The sequence below is a fragment of the Micrasema longulum genome, unplaced genomic scaffold (assembly GCF_059751315.1).
Source record: "Micrasema longulum isolate JH-2025_06_02 unplaced genomic scaffold, ASM5975131v1 h1tg000802l, whole genome shotgun sequence".
Lineage (NCBI taxonomy): Eukaryota > Metazoa > Arthropoda > Insecta > Trichoptera > Brachycentridae > Micrasema > Micrasema longulum.
Genome location: NW_028277994.1, coordinates 72,411 through 95,977, shown reverse-complemented (window position 1 = coordinate 95,977; position 23,567 = coordinate 72,411). Strand labels below are relative to the sequence as shown.

Below are 23,567 nucleotides of genomic sequence, written 5' to 3'. Positions count from 1 at the left end.
CACATAAGCTACTATTCATATATAAACTTTTGATGAGTAGCCACTCTCATTTTGCTCTTTTTACGTCGTGTGTTAAATAAAAAATGCATTTAAATATTTGTATGAAAATTCGCAACTAGAGGCTAAAACAGTGTTCTTTTTATAACAGGCTCTTCTTTTTACACAATTCAGTATGTTGCTGTGATCGATCAATTTACCTATAATTTAATAATGACAGTTGCTGACATGCAATGAGATTGCGACAAGCAGAGGGTGAAAGGACTTTTGCAATAAAAATGTGTGTGATGCATTTGAATAACAAATTGTGGATTGTTTTTCTTTTCTTTTTTTATTACAGATCGGACAAATAAACAAACTATCATTCCGTTTCCCCACAAGGGAGAAGGTAATACTAATAATAATGGTTTATATAAATAGCAATTTCTATAATCTACTACATTTTTGAGGAAAAATATTTTTCTGGATTGTGTGTAGTCTGCCTATCTAGGTACAACCCGTTTAAGGGCAACCATTTTTTATGTGACGTGCAAAATAATAATAAAACATGACTATTCACTAATGTTATTAGGTATCCAAAAATTAATAAGCATAGATTACATAAGTAGATACCTATAATATTGTGGATAATTTATACAACGCCGTTTTTGTAAAAAACATTTTTTCTCGTTGCCAATATTAAGAATTACTAAAAAAGGATTATTTTGCCATATATTATTTATTTATGTAATCATTTTCAGTCCTTTAAATGATTTTGTTAAATATTGTAATATAAACATCAGTAAATACACAATATAATAATTTGCCTATCCCCAGCCTGTGGTGCTTAAGGCACTGCATTGGTACGCCAAATATAGGTGAGTATAAAACATATTTTTGGTTACAGAAATAATAAGGTATTGATTTCCTATACATACAATTCTTTTTTACTTGTCAGGAGAAATTTAAGCTTTCGTGGTATTAAAATAAGGGACATTACTGTTAATTACACGAATATAGGAATAAAAACTCTAACGTTCACTTATTGAGTACCTGCTCGTATAAGGACGAGGGAGAATAGAATAAGGGTCACGGGGGAGTATGTATTACACCCTCAGAGTAATTATTCTCTATTGCATAGAACAAAAGCGTTCCAAATATTTGGTTCGGTTTTAGTTTGGTTTTTAGTTTAACAACAAACGAGTATGGACAACTCTCCACCTACGGGCCGTTGTATTTCTGTGACCTGTAGCTAACTTCGTGGTCAATAATCAAAGAATGATTTTTCTCCGTACGCGGACTCTATTAGATTATTACTCAAGGATTACAACAGCACGGATTTTTATTATTTATAAAACATAAAATACATATAGTACATATTATACTCCCAGGAGTTATAAAAAAAACTCATTTGGGACTGTACATATAAAGAAAACTTTTTGTGACAATACATAAATAATATCATAAATAGTTAATACATCCAAAATAGTAAGAAAACATTATTTAAGAAACATAAAACACAGTACTTTACACCATTTATATAAATTACATTATTAACTATCACTATCAAAAAGATTTAAGTAATATTTTTTAATTGCGACACTTTTGGATTTTCTATTCGACTTTTCGTGTTTTAGCTCATCGGGCAGTTTATTAAATTCGGAATGGCCAGTATTTTCCAGAAACCTTCTGCTGAACTTCGTTGAGCGAAACTTAGATACATGAAGATTCCCTGAGTATTGTAATTGAGAATATCATAGCCAAATATGTATTTTAAATTTGTGTGAGCAGAAAAGTTTATAATATTAAAAATAGTATTGGTTATGTCATGCAGTGGCATCACCTTGAAAGGAAGTATTTTTGTCTGTCGGTAGATATTCTTGACATGGGAATCCCATTTCAGTTCAAGAATGTTTCTCAGGGCTCTGTTCTAAAGAACTTGGATTTCCTAGATCTGATTTTTGCTGGCGAAACCCCATATACACGATAGATAGGATAGGTGGGAATGCATCATAGCGTAGTAGACGGCAAACAAAACGGAATGAGGAAGCAAGCCACGAAGTCTATGCAATACGCGAGTTACGGGTGCTATTTTAGATTTTACATACTCAAATTGGGTATTATTGATATTAATTATCCAAGAAGATATTTTTGTAAATTGTTACATTGTTGTTTGAAATTGTTACTTTGTGGACATTTTTGAATATCTTATGTACAAACTCTGTTAATCACACATCAGAGATTCATACAAAAAGAAGTCGGCGATAGGCCAGGCTATGAACTTAGCCACTCACGCGGGTAGACAAATTAATGATGGTTGGTATGATGTTAGTAATAATAAAAACAAATCGCTTACATAATTAAATGTACGAACGCGGGTTACTGATATTTTTGTTTGGAAACTAATAAAGATACGAACCGCTTCAATTTCGCGCTGCTGTCTACTTCGAGATGTTAAAAAACGCATCGGGTTGATGTTCCTAGTTTTTATTATATTACTAGCTGAACCCGGCAATGCTTTGCTATTGCTAGATTTGAGTTCTTGCTAAATAGATTAAATAAACACAACCGAAAGTTTGGTATCAAATATTGTATTTAGTCCAAAGAGAATTTTGATAAATAGGTGTTCAAACATTGTTTTCCTGTCACTGTCTTGCAGATGCTTCCCTGATACTGTGCGAAAAAGACAACTGCATGTCAGATCTTTTGTTTAGAATAGACAAAATCGACGTTTTGCTGTACCGTTTTCGGCACCTCAAAACTGAACCTATTTTGTTATTTGTATAGACAGAGTATCAGATTATTTTTTTTGCATCGGTGTGTTTTGCGTTTCACAAAAATAGTTATATTTGTATGCCGTGCGCCGTGCGCCGTGCGCCGTTCGCCCGAAGACAGCAGATAAAACTGTGCTTTCTTACGTGTTTGGATGGTTCTAGTTCCTATAGTAAACATTATCTAACCCTTTTCGAAAGTCAGAATTTATTGGATGGGGTGAGTAGTTTACTTTTATTTCATGTAGGTATTATGAAATTGTTTATTTTCTTATAAAAAAATCTTCAGATTCCCCTTCACTACAGAGAAGAAACGCGTTAGAATAAGTCAATTTAATCGCTTATTAAAAACACATTCTAAAAAATTTCCCCTTAAAATAAAGTATCTTCTAATAATTTAATGGCCATGAATTCAATTATTAGATAAGTACTGTTAATACTTGGCAAAACGCTACCTATATCAGCAATTTTATTTTTAAAGTACTCGTACCTACAATAAAGTTTCTATATGTGTGTAGATTCTAAATTTCCCTAGTTTATTTAAGCTATCACTTCACATTTTAATTTAGTCACTCTCGAGACCCAATTGGAATGGTGCGTCACTTAATTTGGTGAGCACATTAATTAAGTAGATGATTAAGTGGATTCTCCCCCTTACCCTGCGCGCCCTCTCCACCGCCTGAGATGCAGACCAAGGGCGCCAGTGCGCTCCAGCAGTATGCTCCACACTTCCACTGGTGCATCCTACGCCGTAATTAAGTAGGAGATTAAGTGGATCGTCCTTACCCTGCGCGCCCACTCCGCCACTTGAGATGCAGACCAGGAGCACCAGCGCGCTCCAGCAGAATACTCCACACTTCCACTGGTGCATCCTACGCCGTAATTAAGTAGGAGATTAAGTGGATCGTCCTTACCCTGCGCGCCCACTCCGCCACTTGAGATGCAGACCAGGAGCACCAGCGCGCTCCAGCAGAATACTCCACACTTCCACTGGTGCATCCTACGCCGTAAACTCCTGTAACTCCGCATCGGGAAAGCAGCGTCATTATTCACTGTTAGCATTTCCGTCGTGTCGACATTCTTGCGCTTCATTCTTTCAGTCCATCAGGATAGAACTGCATTTATCAAATAAATGGCTTTAATCAATTGGACCATAACTACTCATCAACATAGATACATACCACAACAAAAACGGAAAAGTATTTATGATCTACCTATTGTTTGTATGCTTTTTTAATAAAATATATTTCAAAATTATTTGTTCAAAAATGCTACATATATTGCCAAAAGAATAGGTCAAACAGATGAAGTAATGCGGTATAGCAAAATATTCGGTTAGTTATTTGATTATTTTTATCAATTCTCTCTCTTAATCAAAGGGTCTTTAAACACTAAGACCTTTAATCTACAGTCCGCACCATGCTGCCATGATTTAAATCTATATTTACTTTAATTTAAAATAAATTGTTTGCGAAGGAAGAAAACGTTCACACGGGATCCACCATTGTTTAGTTTATGAATAAACTAATACGAAAAAAAAACTTTTCCGCTATGTTGGGGATATCCATCATTTTGTAAAAATCCCTCGAGATTTCGATGGTTAATCAACAAGAGTTTAATCATTATCAACAAGAATGAAGACATACTCAAAATATTGTCAACATCACAACACATTATATTATAAAATTAATTTCAGTTTATTTTGATTTTTTTTCCAACCGCTGTCAACTTCCGCGCGTTTGTGGCTGGTAAACAAATAGATATTGTAATGTGTCGTATTCGCGGATCATAGTGCACGCGATTAGTGCAGTGTTCGCGTGACGTCACTTTCGACTCGACACGAACATGGGAGCGAGCGAAGCACAAACCGCGCGGCCGTCAACCGAGTGGACAAACTAGCGACTAACGACTAACGACTAACGCACTCCGCCGATGGGCGGAGTCGGGATCTTCCTACTGTTCCCAATCTGCTGATACTCCTTACCCGATGCGGGCGATATGACTCTTGGCAGAATCTAACTAGAATTAAGGATGTTCGTACTGTAATTGTTATCCCCCATGACAGTGCACTGAAGCTTTAAAATGTCCTACGCAAAACCACCGCTGATAGATAATACTTGCATTCATTTAGTGTATTTTTGTCCATGGGCTCTTATCATTTACCCAAATATTTAGGTTCAGAGTAATTTTCTGTTTACGAGTGGGGTTTGAACATTTGACCCGATCCAGAGTCCGTGACACTACCACGGGGCCACAGTCCAATTTTATTATGCAATTCTTATTTGTTCTAATCATAAATGTTACTTTTGAAGCAGCGTTTAATTATTTCTGAAAAATAGATACGTAACTCTAAATATGATATTGAACTGGAAATTTATAGAACTGTTGGTTTTCGGAGCAAAAAAAAATTACCATTAGAATATTCAGTACTAATTAAATGAATGGGTAAGTGGCAGGTAGGTACTAAGTACATACCAAAAAAAGTATTTTAATAAAAATCTTATTGAAATAAATAGTATCAAAAATCAGTTTTTGCGGTTTAATGAAAGGAAATGGTAAAAATAGTAATAGATAATTTTTAAACCGCGTCCGCAAAAATATTGAATCGTGCGAAATATGAAAACATAACGCACATCTTCAGCATTGTAATAATTACCGTATTCTGGCCTTTTCTGTGCCTTGACTTCTATTTTCTCAACAACTTCGTATTTGCTGAAAAAGTATCTAATAACCATTTTTTTTTCTTATTTTATACGGACATTATGATGCATTCCAGTTTAGAACCATTAGAAACTTTGATATTTCAGGTAAACTGATTTTTAGTAATTTGTTCGACATGAATGTGTATTTTATCATTTTCACTAAACTGAAACAGCCTGAAAACAAATTTCTAATAATAATACATTGATGTGCTATTTGTGTTATTTTTTAATAATGTTTTTGTTTGTATAATATTTGATGTGCTATGTTGTGTAAGTTTATTGTTCGTTCCAAACTCAACACCGAACTTTTGTCCTATGGAGTTAGGGCTTATGTCTTGATAATTGTAAATTAAATGAAAACTGTAAATTAATAAAATAATGAATACCTTGTCTTACTCACTATTTGGCTAACTTTTAAATTATTTTCGAAAACTAATCATATTAAAAGCTCTTTCATGCATTAATTAAATACATCTAAATTTTTGAACTCGGTCGTCGTTCTGACCCCACGGATTGAAGATCCATGTCAAATCTTAATCTACTATAACTCGATTCTCATTTCCCAGCGTAAGTTAATTACGACTTTTAGGAAATGATTTTAGCATTAAAATATTGTGACAAATAATAAGAACTAGAATATTCCTTTTTTAAAAAATAAAACTATCGTGTAAAAAATGTTATTTAAAAAAATTAAATCGATTCCACTTCATGTTGACTTTCTGTTGCGTTTTTCATAGAAAAAAAATTAAGGTAGTAAAAAGGGTGCTTGCTCCAAAAGTACGCGGTTCACAAGACTACGCATTGATTATTATAGAAAAATTAGAAGTCCAAACCTAGCGCTATCGGAACGTTTTAGTAATATTTCGACAGTCCGTACAGCACGTGTTGCTTTCGTAACGCAAATATTGCCAATATTATAATTTTAAGGAAGATTTTGAAATTCCGTCTCGTTTCTTTTTTTGTAATTTTTAAATCGTGGAATTATGCGTAAATTCTCTCTTTATTCACTTTTTATTGATTTATTAAGGCTCCAAGTCGTAGGATGTAAGTGATGGCATTTGGAAGCATATTCGACAGTCTAACTACAACTAGATAGCAGTTCTCGAATTATTTCTGACTGCAAGAGTGGGCACGATTAGAATTTGCAAACCATTAGAAAATGGTTTTGGGCTGGAGTGTTTTCGTTCTTTATTTTCATTTTAAAATTTGTTTTCTTATTTCGGTATAATATTTTAGGATATCTGAAAGTTAAACGAAAACTGATGTGATAAATTGTAACATGGCCATGATGAAAAAAGCTCGTAAACAGCTAGAATTAGACAACAGAAAAATAAGTCTAGCGGCTATTAGGTTTCTCAGAATCAACCCTTTGCAAATGACTTAAAATAATTTATGTTGCGACTTCCTTGGGTAAATATATCTGCATCCATAATTGCTTTCAAATTATCACAAGAACCACCAGTTGTCTCTACCCCAAACTCCGTCTTTTTTAATCAGATCTCCATTACCGCGCTCAAGACACGACACCAAAAAATGCGCACTCTTCGAGTACCCTACGCTATATATTTATGCAAACTCTCAAAATACCACCATTGTTTTCCTTTTTCAATTTTATTTACCGTATACCAACCCAATTTTAATGAAAAAAATTGGTTTTTAACTTTCAATTATGATTTTTTAAAATAATATACGAACGATCCCCCACAAGCATACTTAATTAAACTTTTATCGAAGTAATAAAATGTATGTATGTAAAATGTAGTTTTCGTCAGATTAGATAAAAAATGGGGAGTTATTTTGCTTTCAGAAATTTTAAAAATATGCTTCTGCTGTAATATCTGGGTATTATCCTTGGCTCCACCCGACCGAGTTTCTCCAGGGTATACTTGGCTACAACAGTTTAGAGACTAGAAGGAATGTGTATTTGACCACACATTTTTATCGATTGTTGCGCGGTATGATCGATAATTCTGAGATTATGATGAGCATTGGTTTGTATGTTCCTGATAATTACCTAAGACAGCGACAGCATAGATTGTTTCATATTCCGATATTCAGGACCAACCTGCCTATGATTATGCCTGTTGGAAGGGCTACCGCTATGCTGAACAACATCGCTCTGGATATTGATCTGTTCCATGTATCCGAAGGGGTTTTCCGAAGCAGGATTCTCCTACTACGTTGACATGAGTCTCTTTCGTGTATTTTTTTTCTTTTTTTGAATATATGTTTGTAATGTATATTTTATATTAAAAATAAATTAATTGAATTGAATTGAATTGAATATGAAAACAAGATTTCATAGTGTAAAAATACAAAAAAAATAAACATGTAGTAAAACATTAATGTTTACCTATTTATGTGGATATTTTTGTTTAAATTTTAAATCAAATATACAATAAAAATCAAATAAGTTTAACAAAATACATTCATCATTATTTGTTCGGAGCTCGTTCGTTTTCTGCCACACTGTTTTAATACATTGCGCATTGAGCGAATATCAAATGTATAAATCACTCTAATTAGACGTTCACCAGACTTATAATGAACCCTTCAAACATTTTATTAATCGTGTATATCATCTCACAAGAAAGTATTTCTATTTTGTAGGCATTCTCGATTTTACCATAATATTTATGTACGTACCCTTTTAAAAAATAAATTACGCATCAAAAATACACCTGAAAGACGCAAATTTCAATGCCGAATTTTGTGGGTGGTGCCGTTGTCTTATAAAAAGTACAGAAATTATTCAATTTTAAAACGCCGCCCTTTCAAAATCGCGACATTAAAAAATAAAGTAAATAAAAAATAGACAAAAACAATATTTTTAAAAGGTATTTCTAATAAAATTTATTAATTACATACATTGAAATTGCGAAACCGTATGTTTCTATCCAACCAATTAAAATAATACATTTCGTTCTTCAGGTTTCATTAATAAATTATTTATATTTATTGAACTTTATACTTCAGGAGTATCGGCTAAAGTATTCAAAATTTTGATAAAAACTTTAAATGGGTAAAAGTTATTTTGATAAGAACACAGAGAAAAGTGTTTCATAATTAGTTTATCGAGTCACATATAAATATTTTTTCTTCTTCTAAAAAAATCACGATTGTCTCGTATTTGCTCCATCCGCGGGATATAACACGTGTTATGTTGCTCAGAATGTAAGCAAAGCCAGGATTATTATAGGCGCCACGTGACATCCTGAGGAGAGGAGTTCTCAGACTGGTCCCGCCCACGCCCACTAAGGCCCAGGCTAAGAACCTTAACTCAACAATTGCAAAACAACTGCATAATAATCGGGCATCTGAGGTTCGATTCCCCTCTGTTTCGTAACTATAAAGATTTCTATTTTCTACAACCTTGCTATTAGTCATGAGCGTATTTATAAATATTTATTGAACCACGTTTTTTAAAGAGAATAAAAAAAAAAATCTGAGAGAAAAAATCTGTGAGTAAAGAAAATATCATCATTTCATAAATTCGTTAAATTAATATTTTACTGAAAATTGGGTAGATTGATTAAAATAAAGAGAGTATATTATGTAGATCGATACGTAAAAATACCTGTATTTCCCTGCAGTAGGTAAGTACATAATTTTGTACAATTAACCTAGGTAACAGTTGCTATGCGACAAACAAATACTTTTATATTTTGAACGGGGCACTATCCCTCAAACGATTTACAGGGCGTGAATTAAAATTATTGTATTGGCTTTATAATAGTGCTCGTATTATTCTTATATTTGGGTAAGTAATCTATGTATGATTATAAATAAAAAAAGTATTATTTCATTCGAACGGGTATATTTTCAAATGAAGTTTTTCGCTGCACGGTTGTTTTTTTATTCTTATTAAAAAAGGAATACAGCATAGAATTAAGAATAGTCCAAAAACCGCATACGCGCATCAAACAGAAGGCGACTAAACTGCTTTTAAAGGAGTAGTTTTGCGTTTAGACCCATTAGTTTCTTTGTAGACGTCGCTCAGTACGCAACTCCCGATTCGAATTCAACTATGCCGTGTTGTGTCGTTTAAAAGTGTAGAAATACTGCTTGGGATCAAAAAGACACATGATGGGATCAGATTTCATGTGTAAGTAGGAATAATGCGTGAACCTATAAAGAAGCCCTATCACTATGTTTCATAGAACGCAAGCGATGTTGGTTAGCAACCAATTGGTGGCCATTTTGTTTTGTTTGACAACATAAACATAACGGTTCGATCGGATGCTTTTGCCGATGTGCTTGGCTTTGTTTGTAAATAACTTGGATATTTACGATATAATAAATTTAAAAAAATGACTTTGGTAAATTGCAGTATGTTTGGTTGCAGCAGTAGGAGCGTCAAATGTGTTAAAGGAGTCAGTTTTCACAGGTAATTGATTTCGAATATTTTCCATGATTTACATTAATTTTTGGCATTTATCGTCCCGACACGTGTATTATGTTGCTTAAAAGCTTTCCTTATTTTAACATATTTACTTTATTACTATTTTTATATTATTTTTTCTCAATTTAGGAGATACATTTGTGAATTAAAGTATGTTTACTGTTAATAATGACAGTTGATTACGGGCAATATGTAGGGGACGCACTAGGCATCCATGTAAAGTTTGAGTTTTTATCGAGTAGAGGTCAATTCAAATTTTACTCAAAAATAGCAATGTTAACCTTTAAATCGCATCTAAAATAGCGTGTCCAAATTTCAGGCCGCTACGACTCGCCGTTTCGGAGATGTGACGGACAAACAAATAAACTCAACACAGGACTTTGGTTCCATGAAGTTGGGATTCATGTCTCAATAAATGTAACAGAAGTATATTGTGAATAAAATGAATAAATAAATCAAAAATTAAACACACAGATGTATTTTCAGTTTTATAAAATAAATATAGGCGAATTATAAAAAAATAAATTGGAATAACCCTGCAATAATAAATACACAGGAACATATTTACAATGCAAATTAATATCCATTTGGCAATTGTCGACCTGAGTACGGCCCATTGTTTTGCTGCGAACTGTAGCTAACTTAATACCCAATAGTCATAGAATGGTTTTCCTACGTTTGGGCGCCTCTATAGCTTGGCGCATTATTACTCTGAGGTTATAACATTTACTAAATGTATAAAAGTAGATTTGTATTAGAATAAAAAAACATGTACCATTTAGGAAAATATATTGATTAATAAAAAAATATAAAATGCTCATTTAAAACTTACTGATCCTTAGTAAATGATTTTTATGCATGATAGATAAGTTCATTATGTATGCGAATGTATTTATGTTCTCTGAAGTATTGATATAAGACATAATTTCAACCGTCTGCTCATTTCGCTGTCCATTTTCTAGGGTATGAACTTTCTTCACGGTGACATCAGGTTATAAACATTAAAAGTATGCATCGCAATCCACATGTCATGCATAGGTCGGAGTGGGAGCGTCTGCGCGTGCAGGTGAGGGATGATAAGGCGCTGAATGACGCCGAAATGCAAACCGCGTATGTGAAGGGTCTCAATGAAGCCTCGTATAATATGACGAAAACCTGGGAAAATTCATATGAGGTATCCAATTTGATTGGCTGCACGATTATACTCTTATTATATATAATATATTGTAGACAAGGAACGGATTCAACTCCCTGGGGAGCTGTTAACATTAACACATTACAACAGAGATGAAGACCATTTTAGAGAAGGGAAGTCTAGGCACCTACAAGGCTTATGACCTGTCATTGGCTGATTTAAGTGGCCACTTAACACGCTGTGTAACATTACAATACCTAGTGCCCATATTTGAACATCTATATTCCTTCAATTCTAATAATTTAATTAGTTGAATCTCACCCGCATAAATAAAGGTTTCAGCTCTTTAACTTCACAAACATCAACAGATTGAAGGAATATAAATGTTCAAATATGAGCAGAATGGTGAATGTTACACAGTGTGTAAATTGGCCACTTAAACCAACCAATGACAGGTCATAAGCCCTGTAGATGCCTAGACTTCTATATTACCTTCTCTAAATTGTTTTTCATCTTTGTTGTAAAATGTTAATTTGTTCGGATGAATAGTAAAAAAAATAATTAATAGCAATGTATTTGATTAAGGGATTACGTTTTTAAAGAATATGCAATTTGCTTTAATTTTTAATGATATAAGAGCAGTAATATTTTTTAAAATCTTATTAACCAATACAACGGATGGAAGAATCAAAAAAATATGGATGTTAAAAAATATGAAGAATGGAGAATGTAACTTAGTTACCAAAGTGATCACTTAAAACAAAGAAAGACAGGTTATAAGACCTGTAAAGCCTGGAAATATCCCCACTCTCCTCTCAAAAATGTCATATATCTCTTATGATATCAATTGATACTGGATTCATTAGATTAGCTCGCTTACTTAACATCACATCATCCCCCTTTAGGCACCCAGTGTTAAAACAAATGCAGCGTAATTCTATCATCGGCTACATGAAGATAAGGTCATCAGTCGTACGCTTCAGGTGCCAATCCAGGATCGACGAAATACTGCAGTTTAAAAAACCTTTCAAATCAATATTCGCAGTCAGGAATTGAACTCGGGACCTCAAGAATGGTAAGCTCACGCGCCAGCCCCTACACAACGAGGTGGACTCATCTCCACTCGATTTCCTTGTTTGGGACTTTTATCTGAACAGCCATCGAGTCGAAAACACTCGTCCACTGTATTCAGGCGGACGAGAATACAGTTCTGTGTGAGCTTACTTAATAATTACCCCGAAATAACGTATGTTTTTGTTTAATGATTTCTAAAGATAAACAACTTGATTGGTATTTTTAGAGGATACTGCAGCGACAGGAAGAAGAAAGACAGGCGAAAAAAAAGGATGAAGATGATGCTAGAATGGAGTTCTACAGACAATTGCTTGAAAAAAAACGCGTCGAACGGGAACAGATGCTTGCTGAAGCCAGAGATACGTTCTTCAAGCAAAAGGATGAACCAAAAACCCTAACTAGGTATGTCCTAGAACTAGAAAATAAACGTATTAATAAAAACATGATTTGACTCTGTACGATTTAAGTTGTTGAGGGTTGGGGCTCCTACCCCAGTTGTAGATTGACAGAAGACAAGAGGTTGGTGTTTGATGCGTGTATTTATTACATGACGAATAAATAATTCGTTGAATTAAGTCGCGTGAGTGTTACGGCGATGAGAAGTTGAACTGACTGCACTTGGACTACATGCTGGAACTGTTTTGCTGCACGACTGCGTTGACTTACACGGACTGACTGTTTGGGCTGACTGGGCGTTGCCACGCCCTGTAGTCTCATTATTGGCCACGTTCCTTTTTTCTTCATATCTCCATAGCGTGAATGTACTGTAAGACGTTGCTCTTATAAAGACGGACGTTTTATCTGCAATACTGTTAGTCTTGCAGAATGCAATGTACTGTATTCAATAGAAAACGCTGAGTTTCTTTTTGGAGTCGTTACTCTATATTTTAGATGAAATTATTTATCCATCAATCAATGGACTATGACTCCCACAATTGCATATAACCGGGTTGTAGTTTCGTGGTATTGCGCGGACTCGCGGATCAGAAATCCGAGGTTTAAACAACGCTTTACCCAATACAATTCCCACTTTCTAGCGTTTGTATGAAGAAAAGTCAGACCGCGTTTCCTCGTAACATGCTTGTCTATCATATGAATTGTTTTTTACCAACATTTTTTTAAATCCCTGAACTGGCATACAGTGCTCTGTGGATAGATAAGGGAGAATGAGACAGGCTGCGATACCATGGGTAGTGTCGCGGACTACGGATCAGGAGGTCCGAGGTGCGAACTCTGCTCTTCCACAACTTGTTTCTTATTTTTTAACGCGTTCGTTCACAAATAACAAAAAATGACATCAAAATTTGAATATTTGGGAACATAAATCATAAAAAGGTATATTTTATTTTAATTTGATATCAAATACTATTTTTTGTGAGTGGAATAACAAATTAGCGTTATAAAATGTGAGTTTTTCTGCATTTCCATTGTTTTTTGAAAAGTTATTTTTCAATATTTTTTTGTTTTTTTACAGCGCTTTTATGTGTTCTGAAGTTTTGCGAGAACAGGAGAGCCAAAGGGCGTTTAACGCAAAGTTGCGTGCCGAAGAGAAGGAAAGAGAAAGATTGTATTCAGAAGACGTCAAGCAAAAGAGCGAGGAATGGTTGCAAGAACAAAGAGATAAATATCAAAGAAGAAGAGAGAAAAATAGGGAAATATTGAAATTCATCACGGCGCAGTAGGTATCTTGTACCTTTAGAATAAGGCTAAGAATTTTTATTTTTTTATACTTATATATTTGCTTGGTGAATTTAAGAAAACAAGAGGCGCATGACCGACAAGAATCGAAGAAAAAGCAACAGTTTATGGAAGAAAAGGAAGACATTAAAAATTCCAATCATCAGATGGAAGAAATCCGCAAGTTTGAAATTGAGTTTGTAAGTTCACAATTTATATATTGCGGGGTAATTACTACAACTAGGTAACTTCAAAATCAGCATTTGTGAGTTGCCCACTAAAAACCGATTTTTTATCCTCGTCCATGAATGCTACAAAGAGACAAGTCATGCATTCTAATCATCATAAATCATAATATGGTCTTAATGAATCACGACTTGCTTATTTGTAGCATTCATGAAGGAAGATGAAAAAATGTGTTATTTTAGTGGGTAACTCACAAATGCTGATTTTGAAATTACGTAGTAGTTATATCAATCAGTAATTACCCTATCTAACATTTACACGGGTATTAGTGTCGCTGCGTACTGCACATAAAGCAACTTGAACCTTTCTGATGTGATGATTGAGAACAGTCATCATCGTCATCCCCCTTCCCGCACCCCGTGGTGCATAGGACACTGTATTAGTAAACCAAATGTGGCGTAGTTTGATCATCTGTTACATTAAGTCAATAACAATAAAAAAAAATCACAAAAAACCTTTAATATCAATATTTCAAGTCCACCCTGTCAGGAATCGAACCCATGACCTCAAGATAGTAGGCGAATGCGTCAACTACTACAAAATGAGGCGGACTCCACTCCGCGGAATACATTTCCGTGTGTGAAATATTACCCGAACCCTGGACGAGTATTGGCTACTCTCATGTAAAAATCCTGAAAAAAATCATTCGAGTTGTTTCGCGTCGTGGTGCACTAATTAGTGCATTTACTTAGCGTGCTTAGGGTACCGGATTCGATTCGTGGCGATATGGGATATAATATATTCATAGATACTTTTTCACTGCAATATTTCATGGCTCTTGTACAGACGCCAGCAAGCGAGACTGATCGTCTTACCTTTAAGTGTAGGTATTAGAAATGATCGCCGATACACTGGAATTAGAATACCAATATAGGAATACAGTGCCCTCCATAACGGAATATAGTATGTAATTTTAAAAAAAACATGTTTGATTATTTGAATTTTTTTTCACGTAGAAATTAAAAGAGCGACGTGCGTTAAGAAATCAAGGAGAGGAATCAATAATGATAAGGAATAAGAAAAAACAGGAAGAAAAAGTTATCGAGGATCTGGAAGAAAAACTTATTGATATTTGGGAAAAGACCAACTGTAAAATGAAAACGCTAACGGAAAAAAGAAGACAAGAGGTAAGGGAATGATTTAATTATAAACAAACTACTGTCCAACTCGCTTCTGATAAAACATTTTGTCAGACTGTAGATTACACATGTAGTCTGTCAAAATAGAGTGGAAAAAAGTTTCAAAATTGGAACTACAAATTATATCTATACCGGCAACACCAGGTTTTTTTTGTGATTAGTTATGATAAGGTCACTGCCAACGTTTCCTTTTTTACATGAGAGGAAAGTCATAAGAACGCGAGCGCCCTCAATATTAATTTATACTATTTTTGACAGATTTTTACCTTTTTACCTACGATTTTTATATTCTTTTAATTTTCAATTCCGTTTCGAAACATCATTTTTAAATTGTAAAATACAGTTGGTATTTAATATTTTTTGCAAAATACAAATTGTGACATAACAATATTATGAAAGATCAAAAGTAGTAACATACCTACATATTTTTAATATTTAAAATTGAAACCATATTTTTTTCATACATAGATACATAACAATATCTAACAATATGTTTTTATCGACACCTTCTACGTGTAATATCGTGACCCACAAATGGTCAATTTTCAGTTTTTAAATTATTTCGTCTATATATTATTGTTCCAACGCATATTGCGGTGCCTCATATTTTTTAGAAAGTATACTACTTTTTGAACTCTTGCGATAATTTTAGCGGGACGAAAGAGATGACCGGAAGCGGCGTAAGTATCAGTTAAGATTGTGTTCTTCGGACAAGACGGGCGTCCGCCACGTGCGGTTTTTTTTTTTGAGTGGCGTTTTTTAGGTATTTTTTTTTTCAAAATGAATCCCGCTTATGTGAAAAATGAAAGAATTAAGCTAATTTGAGAACGAAAAAAGTGATTTAGCCTTATGAACTAAATCTCCACTACGTACAATAGAAACTCTATCGGCAAAATGCTCGATGTAATAAACCAGTTAATGATATTATATTTGTTTGATTTTAGTATTCATATTTCTCATACTATACAGAATGACAATGTGTATTATCATAAGTGCTTCTTACATCTTATATACATAGTTTCTGAGTATCAATTATCATATGTTACACATATATGTGTACAATTTTTTTTTTCCAAATTAACCTCGATGTAAAATATTGTAGGTCGTTCATACTAAATTTCACTTAAGGTTTTTATCTATTTTTTATTAGACAGATTTTTTTTACAGGACTCATCAAGCCAATTAATATGGCTTATCGGTGAAGATCCTTATAATATTGATTAAAGTATAATATTGTATGTGCATTTGAACATGTGCATGTATGTGACCAATTACAGCGCGAATTCACCAGTAATGCGGATGCATGTACTTGCGAACCAATATGCTAACAACATCGTTGTCTTTAACGTGAGTCTTGTAAATTCCAAATATCAATGTATGTGTTCCATATCAAATAGAACTTAATATTCTGTTTATATTGTATTTTATAACATTATGTACCTAGCTGGTTTAAACCTTTAACTGCATTTCTTCAGCTTTTTTTTTTTTTAATATTTTTTAAAATATTATTTATTTATTTATTTTTTTAAACCAACTAACCTTCTAAAGGCAATTCTATATTTTATTTCTTTATATGGTATTTTTTTTAAATTTATGTTGTTTATACACTCATCTTTTTTTTTATACCAACTAAACTTCTTAACACTGCTCCTATCTTTAATTTCTTTACAATGTATTTTTTTTAAATTTATGTTGTTTATATACTCATCTTCTTTTTATAAACCAACTTAACTTCTAAACACTGTTCTATCTTTTATTGCTTAATATTGTATTTTTTTAATTTTATGTTGTTTATATACTCATGTTTTATATAACTTCCATGTATGTAAAAGCCTTATGGTCGTGAAAAATTAATAAAAAAAGTATAAAAATTTTTTTTTTACAAAAACTACAAAACATTTTATGCTTTTTGTAAGCTTATTCATATAAGATAAGATATATCTTATATTGACTCACGATTTTCATAGGTTATAAAAATGAACACGCATAACATTTTTTTTCAAAACTCTGTAAATATTTAGATTTATATTGGACAAAAATGTCTATAAATCCTTCTGCTGTTAAATCGCGTTTTGTGGTTTACGATATTATATGTAGGAGGTGTCATTGTTCTAACGCAGTGGTCGGCAAACTCACGAGTCAAAAGAGCCAAAGATCAGTAGTACAACAATTAAAATTTCTTTTGGGAGCCAAATTTCTTTTCGTATGCCGTCGCTCTTTATTATAGCTAGTGGCTAAAGAGCTACACGTGACTCGCGAGCCGCATTTTGCAGGCCACTGTTCTAATGGATGAGATGGTAGGGAAAAAAGTGCGAACTAAGATTCTGGAGCATCTAATTAAAAATCTGTTAAGACAAAATTTATACAAATGTTCATTATACGCATCGTTTTAGTTGGTTGATCAAAAAGCAAAGATAACAAATATTCTCAAAAGCAAATACCCTAATTTAGAGAAAAAGCGTTTGGAAAAGGAAGAAGAAAATTATTTGCGAGCGAGAGAAGTCATTGAACAAAGGTGAGGTACCTATTTCGTAAATCATTGTATTTTGTATATATATCCCAGTGGCCAGGTCGTAAAAAAGAGGGTTTGCTTGCAAAAGGTCATGCTGTTTTAATTTTGGATATGGTTCCAAAGCCCTGCCCTTACGGATTTTTATCCCAGTTTTCGAATTTGGCAAACCTGTGCACGGAAACGATGAACACGTGAAACTACAAATAAAAACAAATGATCAAAAATGTAAGCTTTTTCCAAAAGTTTACCCAAACTTTTGGAGAGAAAATTGACCTTTGAAGCTCTGTATTTCCGTAAGGAAAAGGTTTAGAAAAACACGTTCTACAACTAAATTTTAGATAATTTTGTATTCTACGAACAATTCTTTGAAATATATTTTATACAACGAACGAGTAAAGAGCACATATTATATAGTACAAAGAGTTGTTGAGCAAAAGGTGACAGGAAAGTGGCGTACTGACACTACTGACGCGCGCACAGGCTTGCCAAATAAGGAAACTTTGATTTTTAATTAGGCCCTAGGTACATACAACATATCCAAAATCCAAAACAAAATGTCCTTTTGTGAGGTAAAATGTACTTGGCTACTGGGTCAGTCAATATTATTTTTCTGAATAAAAATTAAAAACTAACCGATTAAATTTAGGGAAGAAGCGCTGCTAAATAAGAAGAAAGAAATGAAGGAGGTTGTAAAACAGGATAGGAAGAAATGTTTCGAAGTGTGGCAGGCTAAAGATGCAGAAAACCGAGAAAAATTAGCTACATTCGGAGCATGGGAGATTGCCAATAGGTTTTTAAAAACATTATTTACTCACTTAAAAATTACTCGCAGCTGATATTTAGAGATAGGTAATCATTATTACTGACTAGCATTAAATCCGGTGTCTGAAGAAACATTTCCTATATCTTCCTTAAACACTCTTCTCTTCCTCTCCTTTAATGGTTAACAACACAATTATTGAATGTGTGAAAAGTATGTTTCCATTTTATGTTCATATTTTAGATTTGAAAACACGCAGCATGCAAAACGATTCGAACAAATCATGAGAGAAAAAAAGAAACAAGATGTAGCCGAATATAAGGAGTTTATCTTGAAACAAAAGGTACACACATGTTTTTCGTATTGTATATTAGAACCTAGATAAAAATGATTTTATTATGAATCAATAATGATTATCTCGCGATGTGGTATTCAACAACATAATAATTATTAATTATTATTTCAAGAATTAAAATAGTATTTTGATATGAACGTCTCAAATCCCTCAGAGATTATGTGTAAAATCTCCTACGAAAAAAATATCAGCCGATGCAAGTGGTCCAATATAGCTATGCCTGTCCAGGCCTGTACCTTGTTAAATACGTGTGTATTCTGATTAGTACGATGATTCGTATTTTTAGGAACAATTGGATGCGGAGAAAGCGAGAGAAGCTAAAGAACGCTACAAATTTTACCATACTGACAGATTAGCAGATATGGAAGCAGCCGACAACAAATTTATGAAATTTGCGAATAATCTTATTGAAGAATGCAAGGAAGCCAACAGGCCAATTAATCCACTAGTGAAAGTTATTGATGTAAGTTTCTTTAACTTTTCAATTCGACCTCTTTTAAAAATATAATAAACGAGCTGAACCCGCCAATGCTTTGCTAAATAGCTAGATCTGAGTTCATACTCATATATAGATTAAATGAACACAGTCGAAAGTTTAATATCAATCCAGAATTCCAGAACTTAAATTTTCAAATTTTGAATTTAAGTAGGTACCTAGGTACTTTTTTACGTTTGAATTCCAAAACATAAAATAAAGAATTTTTAAATATAGAATTCTTTTTGGAAATGTCAAACTCTGATCTCCCAACCAACAGGTGTGCACTGTATGTGGGAATGCGATTTTCAAAAATTAAAACTACTGTTACTGAAAATCCAATAAAAAGAAATAAATGGGTAGAAATTATAGGGAATTTAAGGAAGGAATCTGATCGGGATCCATAATAAACGAATGTTATTTGTAAACATTCAAAATCTTTTTTTTTTAATAAACAAAAAATAACATCTTTCCATTTTTTGTATATGCATTCTCGGCGAATGCAGCCTTGGTAATGATGAAAAAAACATTTACGCTCCCAACTTTTTGCGACTTAATGAATTGAAGATTTTAAGAGTTATAAATATGCTCATGGCAAAGATCTACATTTCGATAAAAACCGCACGTAAATCGGTCCAGTATTTATTCAGTCCATCGAGGACACACGTACAAACATCGCCTTTTATATATATTACATAGATAAATAAATACAAGTATCTGGTTGAAAAAAGTTCATGAATGAATAGCATTTTATCAATAATTCTCTTTTTTTAATATATGTGATATAAAATTTTTTCATCTTTTTGTAAAGATCAAAAATTATTTTTAAATCATTTATGAAAATAGTATTCTTAAATTTTTACATAAATAATATAATTTTAACATAGTGATTATTACAATGTGTTCGAAGTAATTATTTATATGTAATGAACTATGATTATAACTGTATTCATGTTGTCTATCATAGAAATGTTTTTCCCTTGTGTTTTTTTTTTTAATAATAAAATTCACTTTTAACTTTATTATTTAGGACTATAAATCCAGGTATATGAACCCGGCTAAAAGAATACCAAAACATCTCAAGACAAATATTGTACCATTTTCATCAGAAAAAGAAATACAAAATAAAAAAAAGGCTTGTGAACTTAAGAAAGAGCAGTATAAGTTAGAAAAGCATCCAGAAGTAAGAGAACCCAGAATTTGCCCAACTAAAGATGGACTGCAAAGCAAAGGGGATTAGTTTAACCTCGTCACAACTTTGTACTGAAAATTCCATAATTTATAATATTGTACATTATATTTTTGACCAACAAATTGAAGAATTTAAAAAAAATAAAAAAATATTGTATCCATGTATATGTTTTTGTTTTTATATCATACCTCCTTTTTTGATAAATAAAAAAGTGTTTTTTTAAATATATTTTCATAATGATGTTTGGTGTGAATGTAAAATAGATTTCAAGGAACAAATTAAATAAATGTTTGTAAAAAATTGTTTTATTTGCAATTGTAAAATGAAAACATCAGTGCTTATAAATAATACGAAATAGATATTATTGTACTCTGGCAAATACATATTATAAAATTTGTACATAACGTTGTCATGGTAGGTTGCTACAAGGTACATTATTACACATACATAATAATATATTCTTTGGGTACAGTTTGTATCAGACTGGTAGGTACAGGGACTCTGATTTATCCACATATGTATAATAAAAGTTTGGTGTTTCAAAATAGTTATACAAATATAATTCTAAGTTTAAGATTCCACAGATTTTTTTTGTGCGCCGTATAAATTTATATAGTAAAGTGTTATTAATTTGTGGAAACAATTCTTAATGAATGTGAAATATTTAAAACAGCAGCTACACATATTTGTTTTGGTAAATTTACGGTGTAAATTCTGCGGTCTGTACAAAAATATTTTTTTTAATAAATTTCTAAGTAAGGTTTAAATAACAGATTTGTGCTCTAACAGAATTGATAAAATACAAACTGGTGGAGTAAATAACTTTATGTATGGCATCAACCTCAAAATCATATTCATTTGGTTTAGCTAATTTGTACAACGCCTTAACCCTTAGTATTCCACAACATATATGTTCAAAATTAGCGACGATACTCAAAGAAGTTAACAATGTTTTTAACAAATTTCAGGATACACACACCTAAAGCCAAAACAGTATAAATGCATTAAATTAACTTTCTAATTAAAAATAATATTTATATCTAATAGCAAGATGCACAAATAAAATGTGCATGTACGTACTATTAATAACTATACTTCATATCATTCTATTTGTAGAAAATTAATTGCTGAAAATATGGCATATCTAATAAATAGTAAAATATGGCGGCACAGATGGTAACTATATATTATATTGAACCAAACTATACATATGTATAATTTTTATTAAGTATTCTAACCATCCAACAATACATTATAAATCATTTAAATATAAATCTTACTTTTGATTGCGCTTGAAATGATTTTGCAAGAATCATTTAAATCAATTTTTTTTTCATAGTACTAATACTGATAAAATTATATCGTGGGGTAATTGCTACAACTAGGTAACTTCAAAATCAGCATTTGTGAGTTACCCACTAAAAACACATATTCGTATCTTCCTTCATGAATGCTACAAATAGATGAGGCGCGATTCATCCAAATCATATTATTACGATTTGAATGCATGCCTCGTCTATTTGTAGTATTGTGTAGGGGGATAATCAAATGTGTTTTTAGTAGGTAACTCACAAATGCTGATTTGGAAGTTACCTAGTTGTAGTAAATACCTTGCGATATTCTAATAAATAATGTTCACAATCTAAAAACTTGTATTCATAGTATGGCGCAATATCATAAAATGCATACAGAATTAAACTCTACAACTTTTGTCAAACATCGATAAAAGTTATGTATTTTCTAAGCCATTAAAATAATAGTAGAAACTATATTTCATAAATAAAATAATTACAACCGAGTCAATATCACACCAAAATATATACAAAATGCTTATTGTAATCCACATCATAATTGTACGCTTATTATTATATTAGGTTATTACAATGTTAAAAATGCAAAAATAGGTAGTCTTAAAACAGTTCTTTCATATATTCTACAGAAATATTTTTTTAAAACAGGCCTGAATAAATCACAAAAGTGGTGTTAAAATATAATTTTGAGAAACTCTTCAGCTGCAGACAGCAATACCTACTCAATATTCATTCATAATACTGAATATCTGTATGTTCCTAGATTGAAAACACCAACAAATTCAAAATAAAATGAGAGAAAAAATTACTCTTAATCTTTTATAAAGAAATGTGAAAAATAAAAATGCTCGAGTTTATAAATTATGCTTAACATTAGACCTTATAAAAAAAATGCTAGAGTTCATAAATTATGTTTAACATTAGATCTTATAAAAAAATGTGGTAAAATGAGCAAATAATTTAGGATAACATAAATAATATACATAATTACAAATGCTAAAAAAAAATTGTCAAACTCTTACTGCCTAAAAAAACACTTAATTTAGGAATCAGGGAGGGTCCCTGGGAGATTTGAGCGCTTGTTGTAACTTGGCGTCTAGTTGGCCTATCCTCTCAAGATATTGGGACACAATAGGTGATGTGCCGCTTTTTAAGCTGTAATAAGTTATTGTTTTAATCATTTCATAGATCAACATAAACATTCATTGACATGCAGTAACAAAAACATAAAAATACAAAGCATTATGAATTTGCATTGTTTATTGATTCGACATTGACTTTTATACATAAATAAAACCCCCAGAATCTTAAAACGAACCCAACATTCTACCCTACACCCACTACTTGTGCGGCCTCCGTGGTGTAGTGGTCAAGACGCTTGATTCACGCACGGAAGGTTCCGGGTTCGATTCCCGGTGAGAACACAAAAATTAAAATGTGATTTTTCTCAAGCCTGGGTGCTCTGTGATGTAATTCACCACTGTAATTAGGCCTCCTGGCCTGTTGTGGTGCAAAAAAAAATGTAAAAATATAAAATGTACTCAGAATTCCTCCCCCTCCTATTGTCACTATGTGTATTATCACTCCCCTTTCATGTTTAGTTTATAATTTACACCTATCGGTGAAACATGCTGAAACTGGTACTGTTCAAAATAACAATAATCTCAAGTGGTTCAAATAAAATCATTCATTAATATGTTTTTATATTGCAATGAGGGAGAGGGACTTCAACCCTACGGGAAATTGGATACAAAAAATGATTTCTTACACGGGGTAGAAATTAGAGCATTAAATTATAGGGCAAAGTTTCTTGAAAATGTATGAAAAAATATTTTAATAAA

The 23,567-nt window shown here is 32.5% G+C and overlaps 3 protein-coding genes across 14 annotated transcripts in view; 1 reads left to right on the top strand and 2 right to left on the bottom strand.

The window, feature by feature from the left end:
• Positions 1–3,743, bottom strand: part of Reck (Reversion-inducing-cysteine-rich protein with kazal motifs) — a 70,724-nt gene extending 66,981 nt beyond the window's left edge. The window contains exon 1 of one of the 3 annotated variants that reach the window (XM_088230644.1): positions 3,534–3,743. In XM_088230644.1, coding sequence (XP_088086770.1) covers positions 3,534–3,618 — 85 coding nt within the window. In that variant the 5' untranslated portion in view covers positions 3,619–3,743. Of the gene's footprint in view, positions 1–3,405; positions 3,506–3,533 lie in introns of those variants that run through there. The other 2 variants (XM_088230647.1, XM_088230646.1) reach the window with 2 other exon arrangements.
• LOC148278955 (uncharacterized) lies at positions 319–21,514 on the top strand. 5 transcript variants are annotated; one of them, XM_088230652.1, is made up of 12 exons: positions 319–2,967; positions 9,780–9,836; positions 10,814–11,025; positions 12,287–12,462; positions 13,535–13,738; positions 13,817–13,937; positions 14,940–15,110; positions 17,516–17,637; positions 18,281–18,424; positions 18,638–18,737; positions 19,036–19,212; positions 20,255–21,514. In XM_088230652.1, exons 3-12 carry the CDS (start codon positions 10,861–10,863, stop codon positions 20,462–20,464), a joined length of 1,590 nt encoding a protein of 529 aa, XP_088086778.1. In that variant the 5' UTR covers positions 319–2,967; positions 9,780–9,836; positions 10,814–10,860; the 3' UTR covers positions 20,465–21,514. The 5 variants fall into 5 exon arrangements, with proteins under 5 accessions (XP_088086778.1, XP_088086774.1, XP_088086775.1 ...); XM_088230648.1 differs by lacking the exon at positions 319–2,967 and adding an exon at positions 9,099–9,209 and having other exon boundaries at positions 9,795–9,836; XM_088230650.1 differs by lacking the exon at positions 319–2,967 and adding an exon at positions 9,128–9,209.
• The window catches only part of Plp (Pericentrin-like protein), a 55,266-nt gene continuing 52,404 nt past the window's right edge, over positions 20,706–23,567 (bottom strand). For all 6 annotated transcript variants that reach the window (XM_088230638.1, XM_088230640.1, XM_088230639.1 and 3 more), the window contains one exon: positions 20,706–22,881. In XM_088230638.1, the coding sequence (XP_088086764.1) occupies positions 22,776–22,881 (106 nt within the window). In that variant the 3' untranslated portion in view covers positions 20,706–22,775. The remainder of the gene's footprint in view (positions 22,882–23,567) is intronic.

Excerpts from the sequence above, each read along its gene's own strand:
- LOC148278955 (XM_088230652.1), top strand. The coding sequence starts at position 10,861 with ATGCATCGCAATCCACATGTCATGCATAGGTCGGAGTGGGAGCGTCTG. Across the intron at positions 13,938-14,939 it reads GCAAGTTTGAAATTGAGTTT|AAATTAAAAGAGCGACGTGC; the intron begins GTAAGTTCACAA and ends TTTTTCACGTAG. Across the intron at positions 19,213-20,254 it reads CACTAGTGAAAGTTATTGAT|GACTATAAATCCAGGTATAT; the intron begins GTAAGTTTCTTT and ends TTTATTATTTAG.